The 18,757-nt window shown below is 32.6% G+C and overlaps 1 protein-coding gene across 1 annotated transcript; it reads right to left on the bottom strand.

Moving 5' to 3' along the window:
- Positions 1–9,496: 9,496 nt before the first annotated feature.
- On the bottom strand, positions 9,497–18,265 carry LOC127727001 (melatonin receptor type 1B-like). Its single transcript, XM_052234372.1, has 3 exons — positions 18,146–18,265; positions 15,419–16,276; positions 9,497–9,550 (listed from the first exon to the last, which is right to left on the bottom strand). Exons 1-3 carry the CDS (start codon positions 18,263–18,265, stop codon positions 9,497–9,499), a joined length of 1,032 nt encoding a protein of 343 aa, XP_052090332.1.
- Positions 18,266–18,757: the final 492 nt, after the last annotated feature.

Genomic DNA, 18,757 nt, shown 5'->3' with positions numbered 1-18,757 from the left:
AATATTTAATCATAAACTTTTGAATAGTTTAAAAATCAACGGCTGCATTTCAGAGTATAGAATTACAACAACATCATACAGTGGCAGACTTACCGGGGACACAGGGGACATGTGCCCCTCCCCAGTTGTGGTCACCAAATTGGTTTTTTTTTACATTATTTTATTGCAATTGAATCCGATTATCTAGATATGTAAGATGGACGGAAATGGTGACTTAACTTAAAGCTTGATCTGATTTACTACAACATAACTAGTGGCGGATTCGGGGTCGGCGAAGAGAGCGTACCCCCTTTTTGATCGGAAAAATATCGGGTTTTTTGGCAGAATATCGTCCAAAAATTATATATGTTCCGTTCTTTGGGAGTTACGTCCACCTTTCAAAAATTCAGGATCCGCCCCTGATATCGATGCGTGTGTGAATGTGAATATTTATAACTATATGTGTAATGTCTATTTGAAAAGAATTTTATGTAAATTACATGCTGATAGGTTAAAATCTTCTATCCATGAAATGACCGACAAAAATCGTTCTTTCAAAAATGAATAAAAAAATAGAGGTTAGTTCGGCATTGACCATATAGTCTTCGAAAGGGGGAGAGGGGTTTTAACATTCAGGAAAAAGATTTTTTTTTTTTGAAACTTTGATACTCAATTCCTGTTTTCCTTAATTTTTAATGGAACAAAAAAATATTTTTTCATACCCCTCCTGATAAAGAGGCGAAAGATAACAAAGCTATAATCAAACTCATAAGTCGAAAATGAACTGACAATGCCATGGCAAAAAAGATAAAGAACAGTATACAAATCACAACATAGAAAACTAAAGATTGAGTAAAAGGAGCCCCATAAAAAACTGGAGAGTTAGGCAGATCCAGCTCCACATGTGACACCCGTCGTATTAGCCTATGAAATATGTTGATAAGTGATATCACGTGATTAGGCATCACACAACAACGGATTGGTAATTGACTCTTATCTAACCATAATACATCACCGAATTCATAAACCATCGGTCATGTAAAGGAAGAAGATGAGCACAGTTTGTTCCTCCCATGGGAATGCCGATTGTTTGTTGAAAAACACGTCCTCCATACGTAACAAATATGTTGTCAATCAAGAAATCAAGCATCTTAATAATGTCAGTTTCAGAAAAAAATTTGTTTGAAAGTACGATTTATCCCTCCCTAAGACTAGATACTTGTATCTACAATGGCCACTCTTTTTTAAGAAACAAAGCAGGACCAATTCTTTCAATTTGTCTGTTAGTTTGGAATGCGAAATACTTGTGTTAAAGGTTAGAAACATCGAATGTTTGAATACTATTTCCAGATGTATCAAACTTAAATTGTATGTACTCTAACAGATCTTTCGAATTTTTTAGTATCCATATCTGATTCATACCGCCCCTAGCGTAGGTAGTTTCACAATAACTTTGAAGCCCGACTTCGGTTGATAAAATTGATGTTAATAATTTAGAGAGAGGTTTCCTGGAACACTTGGACGATCCAGCAATATAACGTTGGTTGTAATGACACAATGAAGGAAGATTTAGTCCTTCATCTTTGGTTGAAGTTTCAAAGGAACTTAGAACCGACCTATGATTATCAGGATTTACCCTCAAAAACGATGCCTGGGGCTTTCTCGGCATGGACAACAACATATTTGTCATGAAGGTACAGGTGCAACATTTGGGTCTTTAATGAAGCAAATTTTATTTTATCAAGAAATTTAGAATTTAAATATTAATATGAAATCCATGTCTTGTTTCATAACATATGTCTATTATTCGTGTTTCAATTGCCATATATATCAATGATGGATTAAGGAGGCGTTCACATTTAATCACAAAAATATCTTTTTGGCTTAAAATCGTTCAAAAACTTTTACCCTGCTTCGCTCGCCGCAATTTTTTCAAATACATATAATTGCGACACCCCCTTACCTTCAATCCTGGATCCGACCTGTAAACATATCTGGGCAACTCTTAATTTTTTGTTTTATGGTGTCCACCACTCCCTCCCCCTCAATTATGGATATTTTGGATCCGCCCCTGTCATAAGAAGTGCTCGACTTTATGCAATGCCTAATAAAATTTTAAGAACATTGTAACGTAAAAAAATGAATGTATTTTTAACCAATAAAGCGCCATAAACAGATGTTTACTCTAATGGACCATCATTTTGCTATGCTTATATTAAAAAAAGAAAATATTAAAAAATCTGCAAGTTTGTCGATATTGTCTAGGATTAATAATTTAATGATCTTTTATTTAAAAAGAGAGTTAATGAAGAACAGATTCTGTCTTTTTCAACTTAAAATATTTATTCGTCCAGGGAAATTTGAGCAGCTGTTAATCGTAATGTTAAAGATTTGGAGAAGTTACAATTTTTTTGTATTTGTATGGATTTCAATAATGACTGCATTGTAAAAGACAAAAAAAACCTCACCAGGCACCATGCTTATAATTGTGCGCGTCATACGCGCTTTTCTTCTGGAAATTACACAAATCAAAATGGTAATATGCCAAATAAATTACCGAGCTGAAGAGCAGTGATGACCCATAGTTCGGAAAGGTTTTGCCATTACAGCCAAGGTGAACTACTATTTCTCTCTAGTGACAATGTTTCTTTTCGAATACACATCAGAACACACCAGAACATTCAATTAGTAGAGGAACACCCTAGGCGTACAATTTGAATTTTATTGTGCGATATAGTTTTAGAGAAGCTGTATGTTTCTAGTATAGCTATTATGTCCCACTGTTGTAGTCATATCTTATTACAGTGTGACATTCAAAATCGTAAATAATCATGTAGGATCATCCCAGTTACATTGTGTTTAAATATGCGAGACATCTTATACTGAAGGACTTCAGAAACGGAACACTCGATTAGCTTTTGTCGAGCCTGCGACTATTGTCGCAGAAAGCTCGACATCGGGATAGTGATCCGGCGGCGGCGACGGCGTTAACTAACTTCTTAAAAGCTTTGTATTTTAGAAGGTGGAAGACCTGGATGCTTCATACTTTGTATATAGATGCCTTATGTTACGAAGTTACCGTCTGTCAAATGTCCATTGTCCTTGACCTCATTTTCATGGTTCAGTGACAACTTGAAAAAGTTAGGATGTTTTGTAATGTTAATTTCTCTCTTACTATGAGTAGTAGGATAACTATACTTGGTTTGTGCGTACCTTACAAGGTCCTCGTGCCCGTCAGACAGTTTTCACTTGACCTCGACCTCATTTCATGGATCAGTGAACAAGGTTAAGTTTTGGTGGTCAAGTCCATATCTATGATACTATAAGCAATAGGTCTAGTATATTTGGTGTATGGAAGGATTGTAAGGTGTACATGTCAAACTGGCAGGTGTTATCTGACATTGACCGCATTTTCATGGTTCAGTGGTCAAAGTTCAGTTTTTGAGTTTTGGTCTTTTTTTCTAATACTATATGCAATAGGTTAACTATATTTGGTATATGGAAATATTTTATGATGTACATGTCAGTCTTGCAGGTTTTATTTGACCTTGACCTCATTTTCACGGTTTATTGCTTAGTGTTAAGTTTTTGTGTTTTGGTCTGTTTTTCCTAAACTATAAGCAAGGTCAACTGTATTTGTTGTATGGAATGATTGTAAGCTGTGTATGTCTGTCTGGCAGGTATCATCTTACCTTGACCTCATTTTGGTGGTTCATTGGTCAATGATAAGTTTTCAGGGTTAAGTTTGTTTCTTAGACACTATAAGATAAGATAAGAATTTTATTAATCTAATCAAGAACCCATAAAGGGCATCATTTACAACAATATTAAGCACAATATGATTGGAAAAAAGAAAAACTATATCCTAATATAATACTATCATATATTGGACAGGATCAGAGCCTAACACATCATGTGTCTTACATAACATTAACAATAATTGCATAATAATTTTATATATTTTGTATCCACCTGGATCTTATTTCTAAACACTTAATTATATAATTGCCTAGGCACATAAGAGTTGGTAAATGCTCATTTGTGAACAGCCAGAAATATTTTTTATCCTTGGGTAATTCTTTAAAATTATTACAAAAACTGTTTACTTTATCCCATAATAATTTTCTCTGTTCGTTATATAAAGGACAACTTACTGTGAAATGGGTCTCATCTTCAATAGAATTTGATCCATGTGATAGGCAGTGATGACATAGACGCTGACTTCTCTCTATGTATTTTTTACTATACCTATCTTTCTCAATTTTAAGATTATAAGTAATAGGTCAACTATATTTAATGCATAGATTAATTGTAAGGTGTACATGTCTGCCTAGCATGGTTCATCTGACCTTGACCTCATATTCATGGTTCTGTGGTCAATGTTTAGTTTTTTTGGTTAAGTCTGTTTCTAAGAAACTATAAGCAATAGGTCAACTATATTTAGTGTATTGAATGATTGTAAGGTGTACATGTATTTCTCGTTTGGTTTATTTGACCTTGACCTCATTTTCTTGGATCATGCTAAGTTTATGTGATATAAAAAAGAAGATGTGGTATGATTGCCAATGAGTTTCTCGTTTGGTTTATTTGACCTTGACCTCATTTTCTTGGATCATGCTAAGTTTATGTGGTATGATTGCCAATAAGTTTATGTGATAGTTTTAATAAAGCTTTATATTTAGGACTATCAACATAATATCAATGGTTAGTAAAGAAGGCGAGACATTTCAGCGTGTGCACTCTTGTTTAGTTTTTTTTCATTTTAAAATACATATTACCCATGAAATACAAAATGGAATATAAAGTTGATTCATTTCAAATTAATTGATTAAGTCGCGTTTAACGTTTAAAGCATGTAGTATGCACTTAAGGTGGTACCCAACACCTTGACTAAAATTAATTTGACTCGTTTAATTTTCATAAAATTTGACAAAATATTTACTTTGACCCTTTGAAAAATATATAAATATTTCAAAAAACTTGAACCAATCACTTTGAAAAATTTCATTGAATATATAGCAGTTTGACAAACATTAATTTTAATCATTGAGAAGCTTAATATTTCCTTAACAATACAACGTAATTAAAACATTTAGCTGGTTTTACAGAGTTATCTCCCTGTAGTGTTAGGTACCACCTTAAATCCTATTTTTCTCTTAATTATTAGTCGTGTCAACCGTCAAAGGCAAAGACAGTTGTTAAAAATCCCTAAATGATTGACAGAAAGGTTAACCAATACTGTTTTACCCCTGATTTTGCCCATTTCCACCAACTTCAGTCTGTTTTTTGCAGTAATGTGGTGTACACTGAAACCTTTATAAACAATGCTAAAGTTGATTATGTTGCATTTAAGCATAAGAAAAACATTGCTGATGTAAATCTGCCTCCGATGACATCCAACGATTTGGTAAAAAAACAGACGCTGTAGCCGTTATACTCTTTTGCAAATGACGTTGCCTAATTTGATTAAAATGACGTAACGTTAACCTACAAGTTGACCGGGTCCATAGGTGGTCACTTAGGAGTTATGACTACCTGCTCTGAAGTTACAGGGACTTAACAGTAATTTGAAATCGCGAAATTGTTCTCAAAAGAACGTGCACTACATTCTGTCTATAAGTTTCTAATGACTTAATTTCAATTTTCATTTCTCATTCGACAAAAATGAAATCAACAACATTTTACTGGCAATGGATTCAAAGAAATGTTTAATGAAGACAAAAATCTCAAAAAAATCATGCTTGCCCTTCTAATTTCGCGTCAAGAAATTCGTGCGACGTCAGAATTCTGCGATGTTTGATTGTTTTAGGAAATTCAGGTATTGATTTTTCTATTCAAAAAGGAGTACGATAAGCATGATAAGCAATGAAATCAATATAAGTCATGATTTGATGAAAAAAATAAACATAATATATGTTGCGTTTTTAAAGTCCGTGTTGAATTTGGATTGGCTATAAATTCAAAATTTTAATCAAGCTATTTTTAGGGCAAGGTGAACTTATACATTGTAGGAGCATAAACTAAAATTCTATGGTGTTTCTAGAAACTTATCACATAAGCCTAGACTCCCATGTTTTGGTTGAAATTATATAAAAGATGGGGTTTTTTTTTCAAATATAATTTTACTTTTAATAACTTGATAAAATTTAATTGCTTGTTCCATGATTATAGATTTCTACGAGAGATAAAAAAGGAAATATGGGTCCCAACATTGTTTAACCACGACTGTAGTATTTATTGCATAATCAATTATGTTTAAACATATTCTCTTTGTGAAGAAAGTTATAAATGATGAATCTTGAAGTAAAGTGCAGATGAAAATAGGAGCATGTAGTTTTTATATCATGGAATAAGAATAGAGCAGTGTTGTCATTACCGCAAATTTAGAATTAGCAAATAATTAAATAACGCAATGCAATTCTAGAAGTCATTTAGGCCTAGTGAATTTCGTCCTTTTGCATAAATATTATCTATAAATGAATGACAATTTGTACTTTGTACTCTTAAGTAGGCAGTACAGATGGTTTAAAAAAACCTGACATCATACGTGTATTGCAATAAGCGTTTCGTGTGTATTTAATTATGCATTCCTTTGTTTGGCTGTCTGTCAGACAGATACGGGTTATGTTCTCATATTTTTTATAATGGTGTGATACTAAATCCCTAACGAGAGGGATTGTGTTTGATTTTCATATAATGAAGACATAATCTTTCAATCAGTTTAGTTGAGGTCTGGAGCTGGCATGTCAGTAACTGCTAGTAGTCCCTTGTTAATTTATGTATCATTGTCATTTTGCTTAGTTTCTTTTGTTACCTATTCTGACATCGGACTCGGACTTCTTTTAACCTAATTTTACTGTGCGTTTCGCTATGTGTTTGTTTCTTCTACATTGACTAGAGGTATATGGGGAGGGTTAAGATCTCACAAAATATGTTGAACCCTGCCGCATTTTTGCGCCTGTCCCAAGTCAGGAGACTCTGGCCTTTGCTAGTCTTGTATTTTTTTAATTCTTAGTTCTTTTATATGTTTTGGAGTTTTGTGTGACGTCCATTTTCATTGAACTAGTACACATTTTGTTTAGGGCCAGCTAAAGCCCGCCTCCGGATGCGGGATTTTCTTGCTGTTTTGAAGTCCCATTGGTGGCCTTCGCCTGTTTTCTGCCATTTGGTCGGGTTGTTGTCTCTTTGACACATTCTCCATTTCCATTCTCAATTTTCAAGAATGTTAGGTTCAAATGAAAATTAAATCCTTTAATCTCCGTGAACAATTAATGTAAATCATTTATTGCTTCAGAAAAACCATGTGTTGACAGTTGTGATAGATAATGCAAAATGTTGCAATCATTTTACTTTACAGTTCATTTCATGTACATGTAGATATGGATGGTCTGTTTTTAAATCTTAAAAATCCACACAGAAGGTATACGCATATCAATAAACTGAACTCAATGCAAAGAACCTTAAAAGTATACTTAGACAGAGAGCTCAATCTAGTGATATACTTTGTTATACTGGTCACATGTAACTTGATTGTCACTGCCTGTTACCAAACGCATTGAGATCCTGAAAAAAATATGCAAGTTACTTCTTATAGAAGTAGAATCCAGAGGAAGTAAAAAATAAATAAATGTAGAATGTGTCTATGGGCCGCTGAGTCAACTTCCACATACAGATGTCGGATTTACGTAGTTAAGACCGTTTTGTAATTATAAGCATTGTGTATAAGTTTCATATCTTTGGTTGAGGCAAACTGAAGTTAGAGAACGGAAACGACAGATTTAACCATTTTCTCTTTACAAACTGTGACTTGGACTGAGTGTTGTCTCATTGGCACTCATACCACATCTTCTTATATATCTAATAACTCATGAACAGTAAAAGTGACACCACCTAATATCAAACGTGATCTGCCTTTTGTAGTGATAAGCATTGCGTATAAGTTTTATAACATTTGGTTGAGGCAAACTAAAGTTAGGAGAACGGAAACTATTTGTTTGGACGTACGGAACGGACGAACCGTGATAAGTCTTTATGCCCCATCCGCTACGGCGCCAAAACAGAAGTTCTGACTACTGGCGATATCCAAGGTTTAACCTCCACCAGCACTGGCATCAACCCACACACAATTCTGATTTCTTTATTTTGGGCAAATAAAGCCATGATTATATGCATCCCCTTCACAAGGAGTGTCAAATTTTACAAATTTATTCTACACATATTTTTTCGTAACATTGTATAGCTTGTCAGTTTTAGGTCAACTTAAAAACTCAAATTGTTCATCACTTTCTTTTTCATGTGTCTTTTAACATTCTGTTTTGAACAGAACGATTTGTTTCATATACTGCACATGTATTTCTAGCAAATCTGACATTATTTCCACTGCTTAACACATTATTACAAAGCCAATCAAATAAAATTCAGTCGAAGTTGAAAAAAAATGTTCAATCAAATTTATATGCAAGTCGTTTATATGCACATATCGTTAACCAATTGAATGACATGTCATAATTTGGTGTTTTTAAAACTTCTAGAAAAATATTGACGGAAATATTAAGAGATGAGTAATGAAAAATAAATGAAACTGACGGGACGGCTGATTTAAAAAGAAAAGGATGTTCGATATACTGTATATTTAAGTTGATGTAAATATATACGATTCTATATTTTTGTCCAGTTCCCAATGTCAAAATAATTAAAATGAGAAGATATTTACCTTACAACTTCATTTTCCGGCGATGCTGAAATGTATAATGAAATAAAACAAGATAAGCGTCTTTGATCCACTTTATCTTTTTATTCGGATACTTGCAGATATCTTCTCAAAGTTCAACGGGAACATTAAAAAAGAACCCAGATAGAACCAATAAGTTGGGTTGCTATAACCAAACAACCCAGATGTTGAACCAGTTAAAATGGTTTCGAACCAAAGAACCCGGATAGAACCAAGGTTCAGAACCAAAAGACCCGGATGGAACCAAGGTTTTGAACCAGAGTGCCCGGATAGAACCTAATTGTATTCGGAAATCTCATGACTTTTTATACCTTCAACGTGTTTTCCAAATCATTTATTTATTTAGTATATTTATGTATAATTTATTTATTTATTTATTTATTTATTTATTTATTCATTCATTTATTCATTTAAAGGCATGCATGAAGGAGATAAATTCCATAGCTATAACTATTTTTCAAAAATTTTCAAATTCAATAAAACAATATCCGTTTTGTAAAACACTTCAGGCATATATAAAACAAGCTGAGAAGTTTACCATCCATAACAGTGGCTATCAAAGCATCACTTTCGTGAAACAGAAAAGCCCTATTGTTTCCATAAATTTAAGTCTGAAGATTTCTTTGAGAATAAATTGCAAAGTCTCAATTTACAACCATCTCTTTCAACGTTGAATTTCATAAGAGTAAGTTTAGTCAGATGTTTAGAAAAAGCTTGAGTGTTTACATATATCATGTCGTCTAAATATCTAAGAGTTTTGTTGATTGTCTACGGATATCATGACGTCTAAATATCAACAGGTGTTGTTGATTGTTTACGTAGATTATGACGTCTAAATATCTTTAGTTATGGTTGGTTGTTTATAGATATCATGTCTTCTGTATATTTGCAGGTGTCATTGATCTGATTTGACTATGACGTCTTATATTTGTCTGTATTGTTTTTTGCTTACATATACCGTGACGTCTAAATATCTACAGGTGCTGTTGTTTGTTTTCGGTAATTATGAATTCTAAATATCTGCACATTTTGTTAATTGTTAACAGACATCATAACGTTTAAGATTCCTACTCCATTTTATTCAGGAGGGGTTATTGATACAAGGTTACTATGCCTTTTTTATCCAGTTCCCTTTTTAGGATGGCTTAGGGATATAAGATGCCTACTCTCCTTTATTCAGACCATGGTTAAGGTGAATAAATGGATACAACATTCCTACCCCTTTTTATCCGATCCTAGATTAGGAGGAGTCATTATTACAAGATTATTACTCTCCTTTTCATCTGGTCCTTAGTCTAGGAAGAGTTCTGGTTATAGGATTCCCACTCCCCTTTTTTCCCTGGTCCCTTGTTTAGGACAGGTTCTAGATGCATAATTCCTAATCTCTTTTAATCCAGTCCCCGCTTTGCAAGGGTTATGACTACGAGATTGCTAACCTTTTTTTATCCCGTCCCTGGCAAAAGAGGAGATACGGATACAAAAATCCTACCCCTTTATCTCCGTTCCGTACTATTTATTTATGCGTTCTCTGGTATACGTAGAAAAAAGAGGGACTAAAGATACAAGAGGGACAGTCAAACTAATAGATCGAAAACAAACTGACAACGCCATGGCCAAAAATAAAAAGACAAATAATAGTACAGATGACACAACATAGAAAACTAAAGACTAAGCAACACGAAATTATAGACGTATGATCTCTACCCTCTTTTCACCTGGTTTAGGATGAATTATATATACTAGTTTTCAATAGATATAGGAAGATGTGGTATGAGTGCCAATGAGACAACTCTCCATCCAAGTAACAATTTATAAAAGTAAACCATTATAGGTCAAGGTACGGCCTTCAACACGGAGCCTTGGCTCACACCGAACAGCAAGCTATAAAGGGCCCCAAAAATTACTAGTGTAAAACCATTCAAACGGGAAAACCAACGGTCTAATCTATATAAAAACGAGAAACGAGAAACACGTATGAACTACATAAACAGACGACAACTACTGTACATCAGATTCCTGACCGGTAGGACAGGTGCAAACATTTGCAGCGGGATTAAACGTTTTAATGGTACCAAACCTTCTCCCTTTTCTGAAACAATAGTATAACATCACAACATAGAAAGACATACTATAAAATATCAATTGGAAGGCTTAACTCAATCAAAAAATACAAAATAACACACAATGAACGAATAAATTTGATCTGTGATACCTGAATGCAAATACATAGTAAATAAAAATTATAAGGGATAAATAATTAAGGTCAAAAGTAAATAAACAGGTTTAAACAAAGTTAAAGTATGATACCACTGTGAAATTTTAAACAATTTTTAGAAAATCATTTTTGAAAAAAACCTGCGTCATATTATACACAGGTAAATGAAAATAATTTTGTTGTTAAGTATACTTCTTCTTCTGTGTGTATAAAATCTTCCGTTAAGGAATACCAAGAAATTTCTTTATATCAATAAAGCTAATCTAACACTTGGTACATATGGGGTGAATATCAACAATAAAACTATACAATTAGTGCTAGATAAAACTTCCTGTACAGGTGCAAGAACAGTATTTAAGGAGAAATGAAATAATTTTTATGTTCATAGTACGAAGAAGTGAAAATTTGAAGTAATTCCAAATAATCAAAGCTGGTATATAGACAAGATCCATGTTAACATTAAATAACAAAAAAGCATTACAAATAGTATCAACAGGTCAAATTAACAAGAAAGTACGATTTGAGAGTACTCGCAGTTACTGACAGCTAGTTAAAAGCCAAAACAAGTAATAATAAAAAATCATGCATCAGAGACTAAAATCAACTAAAACACATCCCAGGGATTTAGTATTTTAACGTCATGAACAGTCAAAGAAGACATGACTTGTGCAATGCCAAAAAATAAATGTATCGACAGGTAGTAGGATAGTTAGGAGTGACTTCTTTATAGATAAAAATGAACGTGTGTGTGTCACTATACATCCCGTTTGAAAAGAAAATACAAATTTAGTTATGTTTTAATTTGCTAATGACAAAATCGATATTAGTGCCAATGTAAACTATATTCAGAGATCTAATTACAACATTGGTACGATAACCCTTACTTATAAGTTTGTTTAAAGGTTCGATGAGTTTACACGGATCACATAGTGATTTCCGCGCTTTAAGTACAATATTACCGTAAAATTTAGGATGTGAAATACCATTTTTAATAAGTTTTCTACAGGTACAGCCAAATTTACTAATCAAATCTTTGTATCTATGAAAGAATTTAGTAAAAGTTTTAAGTAATTTATGGTAACGAAATCCCGGACTTAATAATTTACCAGTGATGCATTGATTACGTTCGTTAAATTCTACATCACTACACACACGGGCATACCGAACGAGTTGGGATATATAAACACCGTATGATGGAGCAAAAGGCACATCGCCGTCTAAAAAAGGAAAATTAACAATAGGGAATGAAAAATCGTCTCTTTTGTCGTAAATTTTAGTATGGAGTTTCCCTTTAGAAATTGAAATGTCTAAATCTAGAAAAGGACAACTGCTGCTGTTTATGTTAAATTTAGTTAAAGTAAGTTCTTTTGGGTAAATTTCGGTAGTATATTTAGGAAACTCTGGATTATTTAACGAAAAAATATCATCCAGATAACGGTAGGTATTGTTGAATGTATCAACCAAATGTAACAATGATGTGTCTTTACTGAGTTTTATGTTTATGAAATGGGTAGCCTGCTAGTTTATAAGCCTGATACAGGTATTTTGAAGAAGTTTATTTTAAATAACACTTATAAGACTAGCTCTCATTTTGACGAGTAAGATTGAGATTTTCTAATTGGAGGTTTGTATAATTTATGTTCGATATAACCCAGTTCTGATTGATGCTCATGTTAAGATAAAGTTATAGGATACTATTTTAATACAATATTTCTTTATTTCATTTATCATCTGCAAGGGGCATGTCCCTTATCAGGACCAATCATTCATTTTTATTCTTGTTTTAAGCTTTGGTTCATTAGAGTCAAACGTGTTGATGCTTTCTTTGTTGTGGAGCGTGAAGATGTTGTGATCGTTTCTCTAATAGTCAAGCTCATACGTAAACTTTGTGATCAGTATCAGGATTCTTAATTAACAATAGATGATGAATTAAGATAAGATGAACAAATATTTGATGAAAGGTTAACAAACCCTATATTATATGAATCAAGATATGTGACAGATATATGATAATCTATAACCTTCCTGTAAAATTAACATTGTACATGTTTGCTAACATACTAGTGATGTTGTAAATTAAATTGCGTATTCATTATTAAAAAAAGAGGCGGATTATACCAAGGGGACATTCAAAACTCATAAGTCGACGAGAACTGACAACGCCATGGCATAAAAGGTTTACCTAACAAACGATTTTGTTTTGTATTTTTTAATAATTTTCAAATATTTGTTCATTTGTGTTGCAGTTGTTTTCTTTAAAACTAATTTGTTGTATATATTAAATAAAAACACAGTTAAATCAATATTTCACGAATAGGTCATATACATTTTAGCATTTGATTTCCTAAAATAGAAAAAAACCAAGGCTTTCGCTTTTATTTATGTACAAATATTATATGTATATACATGTTAAACTGTTGAACATCTTGTAGTTTAAATAAGATAAGTACTAGTTATCATGTCATTTAATTAGTAGATAATACATTTGTAATTCTCCTATCTAAAATCAGTATCCGGAATTAACCTTAATGTTAAAATGAAATTTTTAAATATCCTAATCTCATTTCGCGAAGGGATCCATACGGGAGATATATCGACCAGTTGATAGTCATAATATTACCGGTACAAGTTTTACTGTATCAGGTGCGAATTTCGAGTATTAAATGTCCCTCTAAATGTCTTAAAATAAATTTTTCCAAGTGCATTCTATTAGATTTGGTTTACTCTCCATATATTCTATTTTGAGAAAAAAAAATGTAGTATTTTTTCCTAAATAGGCGACAATACTAATATTTTCTTAATTTACCACTTTTTATAATAAAAACGTGGACAAAACAGTTATGTTATATTTAAAAACTTATTATTCTGTTTTGGAAATTAATATTGGATTCCTAGAATTCTCAAGAAAATTTTCCTGTGTTTCAAAATTTATATTGTAAGTATACACACTGCAGTTGTTCATAAATAAATAAAAAAAACAATATACTCTTACATCCAATCACAGCGCTCCAAAATGGACTTCCTTCAACTGCCTTGTATACACGAAAGGCGAACATTAAGCCGTAGAAATGTAATACTACTTTTTCTAAATATGTTAATAATTTGCCTTAACATTTTCATGTTTATTTTTTAATAGTTACACGCGTAACGATTTATTATCAAATGACACACAAGCTAGAACGTGACATAAGTAATTTCGGCGTGACCTGGTAAAAAGTAATATTTTAACTCCATGGAATCTTAGTGTTCAAACTTAATAGCAATCACGTAACTTGTTTATCGTTTGACCGAACGAAATATCTTGTGGACAGCATGAACGATGGTATATGTACTATACAAAGGACCAAAAAACATGGATATTTTCTCTATCCTATTTGACAAGTGTATTAGATGTTGATCGAATAACTAATGAACACATGTTTTAATAAAACAGTTTAAACAGAGTGCTTTATGTATAGGTTAAGCATTGAAATGCGTAGTTCATTTTTATTTACAACATACCACTAACAATATTTAAAAATGGTTATACAATATGTTTTCAACAATCTTGGCGTTGAAACACACAGTTTAAATATCTTAAGATTTGTGCATCAATATTGATTAAAAAATGTAATTATAAACAAATAAGATGAAATAATATCGTATTGAAAGACAGAAATTTCGGCACAACAAATAAACTTTTTATATCGCACTCATTGTTTCGTTTTGTTTTTCTTCTAAGTTTAAGTATAAAACAAGCTATATGATATTTACCTCTTTTACTTACAATCAAATGGTAAGCAACTGAAGCTGATTGTGTAATGTAGGGTATTTATGCGTTTTTATAGTTAATTGTCATCTGAGATCTTTAACTAAAAATCCTATATTCAGTCGATTGGTTCTTATCAACGTTTGCCTATTTATACCCGGTTTCATATACATTCTTAAATATTCTCCAATGAATTTATCAGTTCTAAAAAGATTTGACAGTAACTTTTGAAACTTGCTATCACTAAAATTATAAATATTAGAAAAATAAAATTTCTGATACATTACAGCAGGAAATATACTTTTTTAGAAAAAAAACATTTATACAATTAGGCGTCTACGTAGACTTTCCCAGATTCGTACCTTAGTAATGTAAACTAGGAATAAAAACTTTCTTTTTTTATTTTCAAATTTAAAACTTTCAACCTTACCCGTTCTCTATAGTTTGTCATCTAAGATTGTATTCTCAAATTTTTTATCACAATGAAAAACCAGAACTCTGTATTTTAAAATTAAGAAAGGCGAATAAAGAATTCAGTACTGTGGATTTGGAAATTCAAGGACTGGTGACCCTGATCTTTTGAATTCGTAGAGAGGAATCTTAGTTCAGGATCATGAACTACATCTGTTATAAAAGTAAAAATTTACAAAAAAAATGCCATTATGTATGACAAAATTGTAGAGTGTAAATGGGCTGTCGTCAAATTAAAAAAGGCGAGTTAATAAAAACAAAACCAGAGAAATACAATTGAGTAAAGCACTACTTTGGTATTGTTAATGATTTTGAAGTGTTCACAGGTATTATGTATAATCCAATCTTCAGATGGGACGGATTTGATATTAATAACTCTCGTCGTGGTAGTCCCTGATTGCGAAACTTGCCCATCACGCTGTGCTTTATATCTTCGACTGCAAATTCTGAATATTTTATGAAATCCTGCTTTAAAGTTTCCATTTGTATAGTAATATATCAACCAATTGATTGATGGGTGCAGATGAGCAAAAACTGTGATAAAGAGATGTACTTCGTGCGGAAACGTGTCATCTGCATCAGCCACAAGCAACATTGCAAACGGCATCCAACAGGTTGAAAACATTGCATATGCAATAAATATTGTCTTAGCTAGACGAAGGGATTTATTGTCAATGTTTGGTCCGTTTTCTCTACTTACGACTTGTTTTCGTTTATTTCGGACATAAAAGAACAATCGTAAGTAAGACATTCCTACAACTATCAAGGGAATCCAAACAAGACAAACTGAAAATACCACAGTGTAACTGTATGTTGCCATTCTGTCCCAAATACATTCCAAACTTTTGTCATCAAAGCTATGTTCGCCAATGCCAGCTGAATTTAGTAGAACCATGATCACTCCAACGACATACATCGATAGACACATCATGATGCATGATCTCCAAGTAAATATTTTCTCGTAATATGAGTTGTGACAAATTAATATGTATCTGTTTAAACTCAGAAATGAAATGGACCCCAAAGACGATATACATGAAATGATACACATTTTTCCAATGATCTCGCATAGAATTGGGTACTGCAGAAAGAATGTTCGGCCTTCCACTTTACCTGAAAAGAAATAATTAATCTGGAATGTATTGAATTCAGATTATTGTAACTTTCATTAATAATTGTTCAATGTTTATTGTTTTGTATTGTATTGTTTATGATAGCCCTTGTGTATTTGTTCCTAACTTTTACTTGATTGTGAGGTTACCAAATGATTACTGGCAATAAGAAACACCACTATCTTTTGTTGATGTTCAGTGCTTCTGTTGTTCCGTTGTTTTCCTCTTATAGTTGATGTGTTTCCCTCGGTTTTGGTTTGTGACCCGGATTTGTTTTCGCTTAATCGATTTTTATTTCTTACCCTTCAACCTCCGTGTTTGGTATATTTGTTAGGTTTGTGTTGCTCAGTCCTAATTTTTCTACTGAATGTTGTAGGAATGTTGAAAAGCTACGCTTCAGGAAAAAAAGGTAGGGGGAAAAATTATTCTTAGAACAATATCAAACGTTCTTTCCACGGAAAAGTGGAAAGACTTAATTATAGCAGCGTTTTCAAAATGAGCTATTTGCCTTCAGTTTTTCTAAATAATTGTATTTTCAATTTTTTAAAGCAAACTTGTTTACTAATTGCAGCAGCTTCGTTACAATTAAATTGCATATCTAGTTGCAAAAAAACTCATTATAGATAGTAGGCTTAACATTTTGTACGCCAGACGTGAGGTTCGTCTACAAAAGACTCATCGGTGACGCTCAAATCAAAAAAGGTTCAAAAGATTAAATAGAGTACGAAATTGAAGAGCATTGAAGACCCAAAACTCCTTTAAATTATTGTACTTCCGTTGATTAGGCAAAACAATAATGAAACAGATTTATGTATGTGATTTTCAATGAATTCCCATGTATGAGAAGTAAGGAACGTGTACACGTATGTGTTTCGAAAATATATATAAAGGGTATTCTTAATCAAATAAAAAAAATACTTGGATTAAGGCTACAGTAGTTTGCTGATGTTCAAATCTCATAAATCTACAAAATAGAAGATACAAATCAATATAACAATCGAAGTCCAAAAGGTGCGAGACCAGGTGGTGTCAACAGGTACAGCGTCTCCTGCAATGTATGCATCACCAGACTTTCAAATCAACATTCAGTTAATATTTCAAAATCGGAAGTAGGACGCCATCGATAAAATTACAGATCAGACGACTATTATGGTATCCATCTGATTTTAACATTGTCATCATTTTGGTCACTGGTGGATAATTGTCTCGTTTGAAATTCTACAATATTTCCTTATATCTATATCAAATAAGTATGCCCGCTGATGCGAAATCATCATTCAACACTATAAATATCTACAGATGTACTTCTGAATACATTTCTAATAGCAACATCAAATGTGCTACGTAGTCAATGTTGCCGTATAATAATATAAAAAAAAAGATATTGTCGTAATGCCTTATAAATTTGTACAGAAACGGTGTAGATCGTTTTAAAAAAAAAACATATTAGATTAGTTCGAATCTGTTAGTCAGCAAATTGATGTTAATCCAAACAATGCCAGACATGGTGATTGAACAGCAAAAGTATCATGCATTGGTATGCGTATTGCAATATACGCAAAAACAGGATATTTTCTAAAATTGTGTGCTCTTTTAACGATATTGATAACAAATGTGTAATACTAATGCTTTAACGAAATGTATGCAGGCGTAAAACTGTTTATATTGATTTTATGTAGTTTAAACAATATTTCACTGAGCATTTTGCAGACCAAATGATATATTGCTGTTTATATGGAGACTTTTTATATAGGGTTATCCAGTAGAGGTCTTTATCTCTAAATGAAATTTAAATGGAACATTAAACAAAGCAATGAATATTTATTACTCAATGTGGATCATGGTGGGTTGTGCATACATTGCAGGAGATGCATACCCTAACGACTTACACAGTCTTTGGTAACCTTTTTTGTTCCTTTTGATCGGTAATCTACTGTTGACTTAATTATGATTGTCAGGAGTTCCTCTTTACTAAGTGTTGTTGGAGTATATGTTAGATAAAATTCCATTAATAATCTGGCGCATAGACGCCATGTCAAAACGTGACGTCTTACAAATGAAAAGTCTCAAGCTGAAGGTTATTCTGTTATATGTACGCTGCAAATTCGGATAATATCGCATTTGAATTGAGTTTTGAGATAGCCGTTTTTTTTTTATTCTATTGCATTATTTGCACATTTATTGATTTCAGCAAGTCAACATGGCGGCTCACTCATTATAGTTACGACATGTCATCAGTGGATTTGACAGTAAATAGTAGACAACGAAAAAAATGTTAGGCTGAGAAATATGAGGTATAAACACATTTTTCTAGAGTAATTTAATCTTTATCTTACAGGGGGTACAACAGAACAGCCACACACACTTTACTCTTGTCCTCGCTTCCGTTTTTTGAATAACCATATTGGTACTATTAAAATCGAAATGATTCATGCAGTCCATAGCTGTGTTATCAACTTTACATGGCCTGGCCCGTTATATTCGCTAACGCTCGGAATTAA

Source organism: Mytilus californianus, unplaced genomic scaffold (genome assembly GCF_021869535.1).
Source record: "Mytilus californianus isolate M0D057914Y unplaced genomic scaffold, xbMytCali1.0.p SCAF_19, whole genome shotgun sequence".
NCBI classification, from domain to species: Eukaryota; Metazoa; Mollusca; class Bivalvia; order Mytilida; family Mytilidae; genus Mytilus; species Mytilus californianus.
Note: the sequence above shows the minus strand (reverse complement) of the source record. Positions and strands in the feature narration are given on the sequence as shown.

What these genes read in the sequence shown, in the direction of transcription:
- LOC127727001 (XM_052234372.1), bottom strand. Translation starts at nt 18,265, where the DNA reads ATGGAATTTTATCTAACATATACTCCAACAACACTTAGTAAAGAGGAA. An exon ending in AAAAGGTTACCAAAGACTGT is followed by an intron (nt 16,277 to 18,145) that starts GTAAGTCGTTAG and finishes AATACATTCCAG; the next exon opens with ATTAATTATTTCTTTTCAGG. An exon ending in AAGTAGTGCTTTACTCAATT is followed by an intron (nt 9,551 to 15,418) that starts GTATTTCTCTGG and finishes CCATAACTAAAG; the next exon opens with ATATTTAGACGTCATAATCT.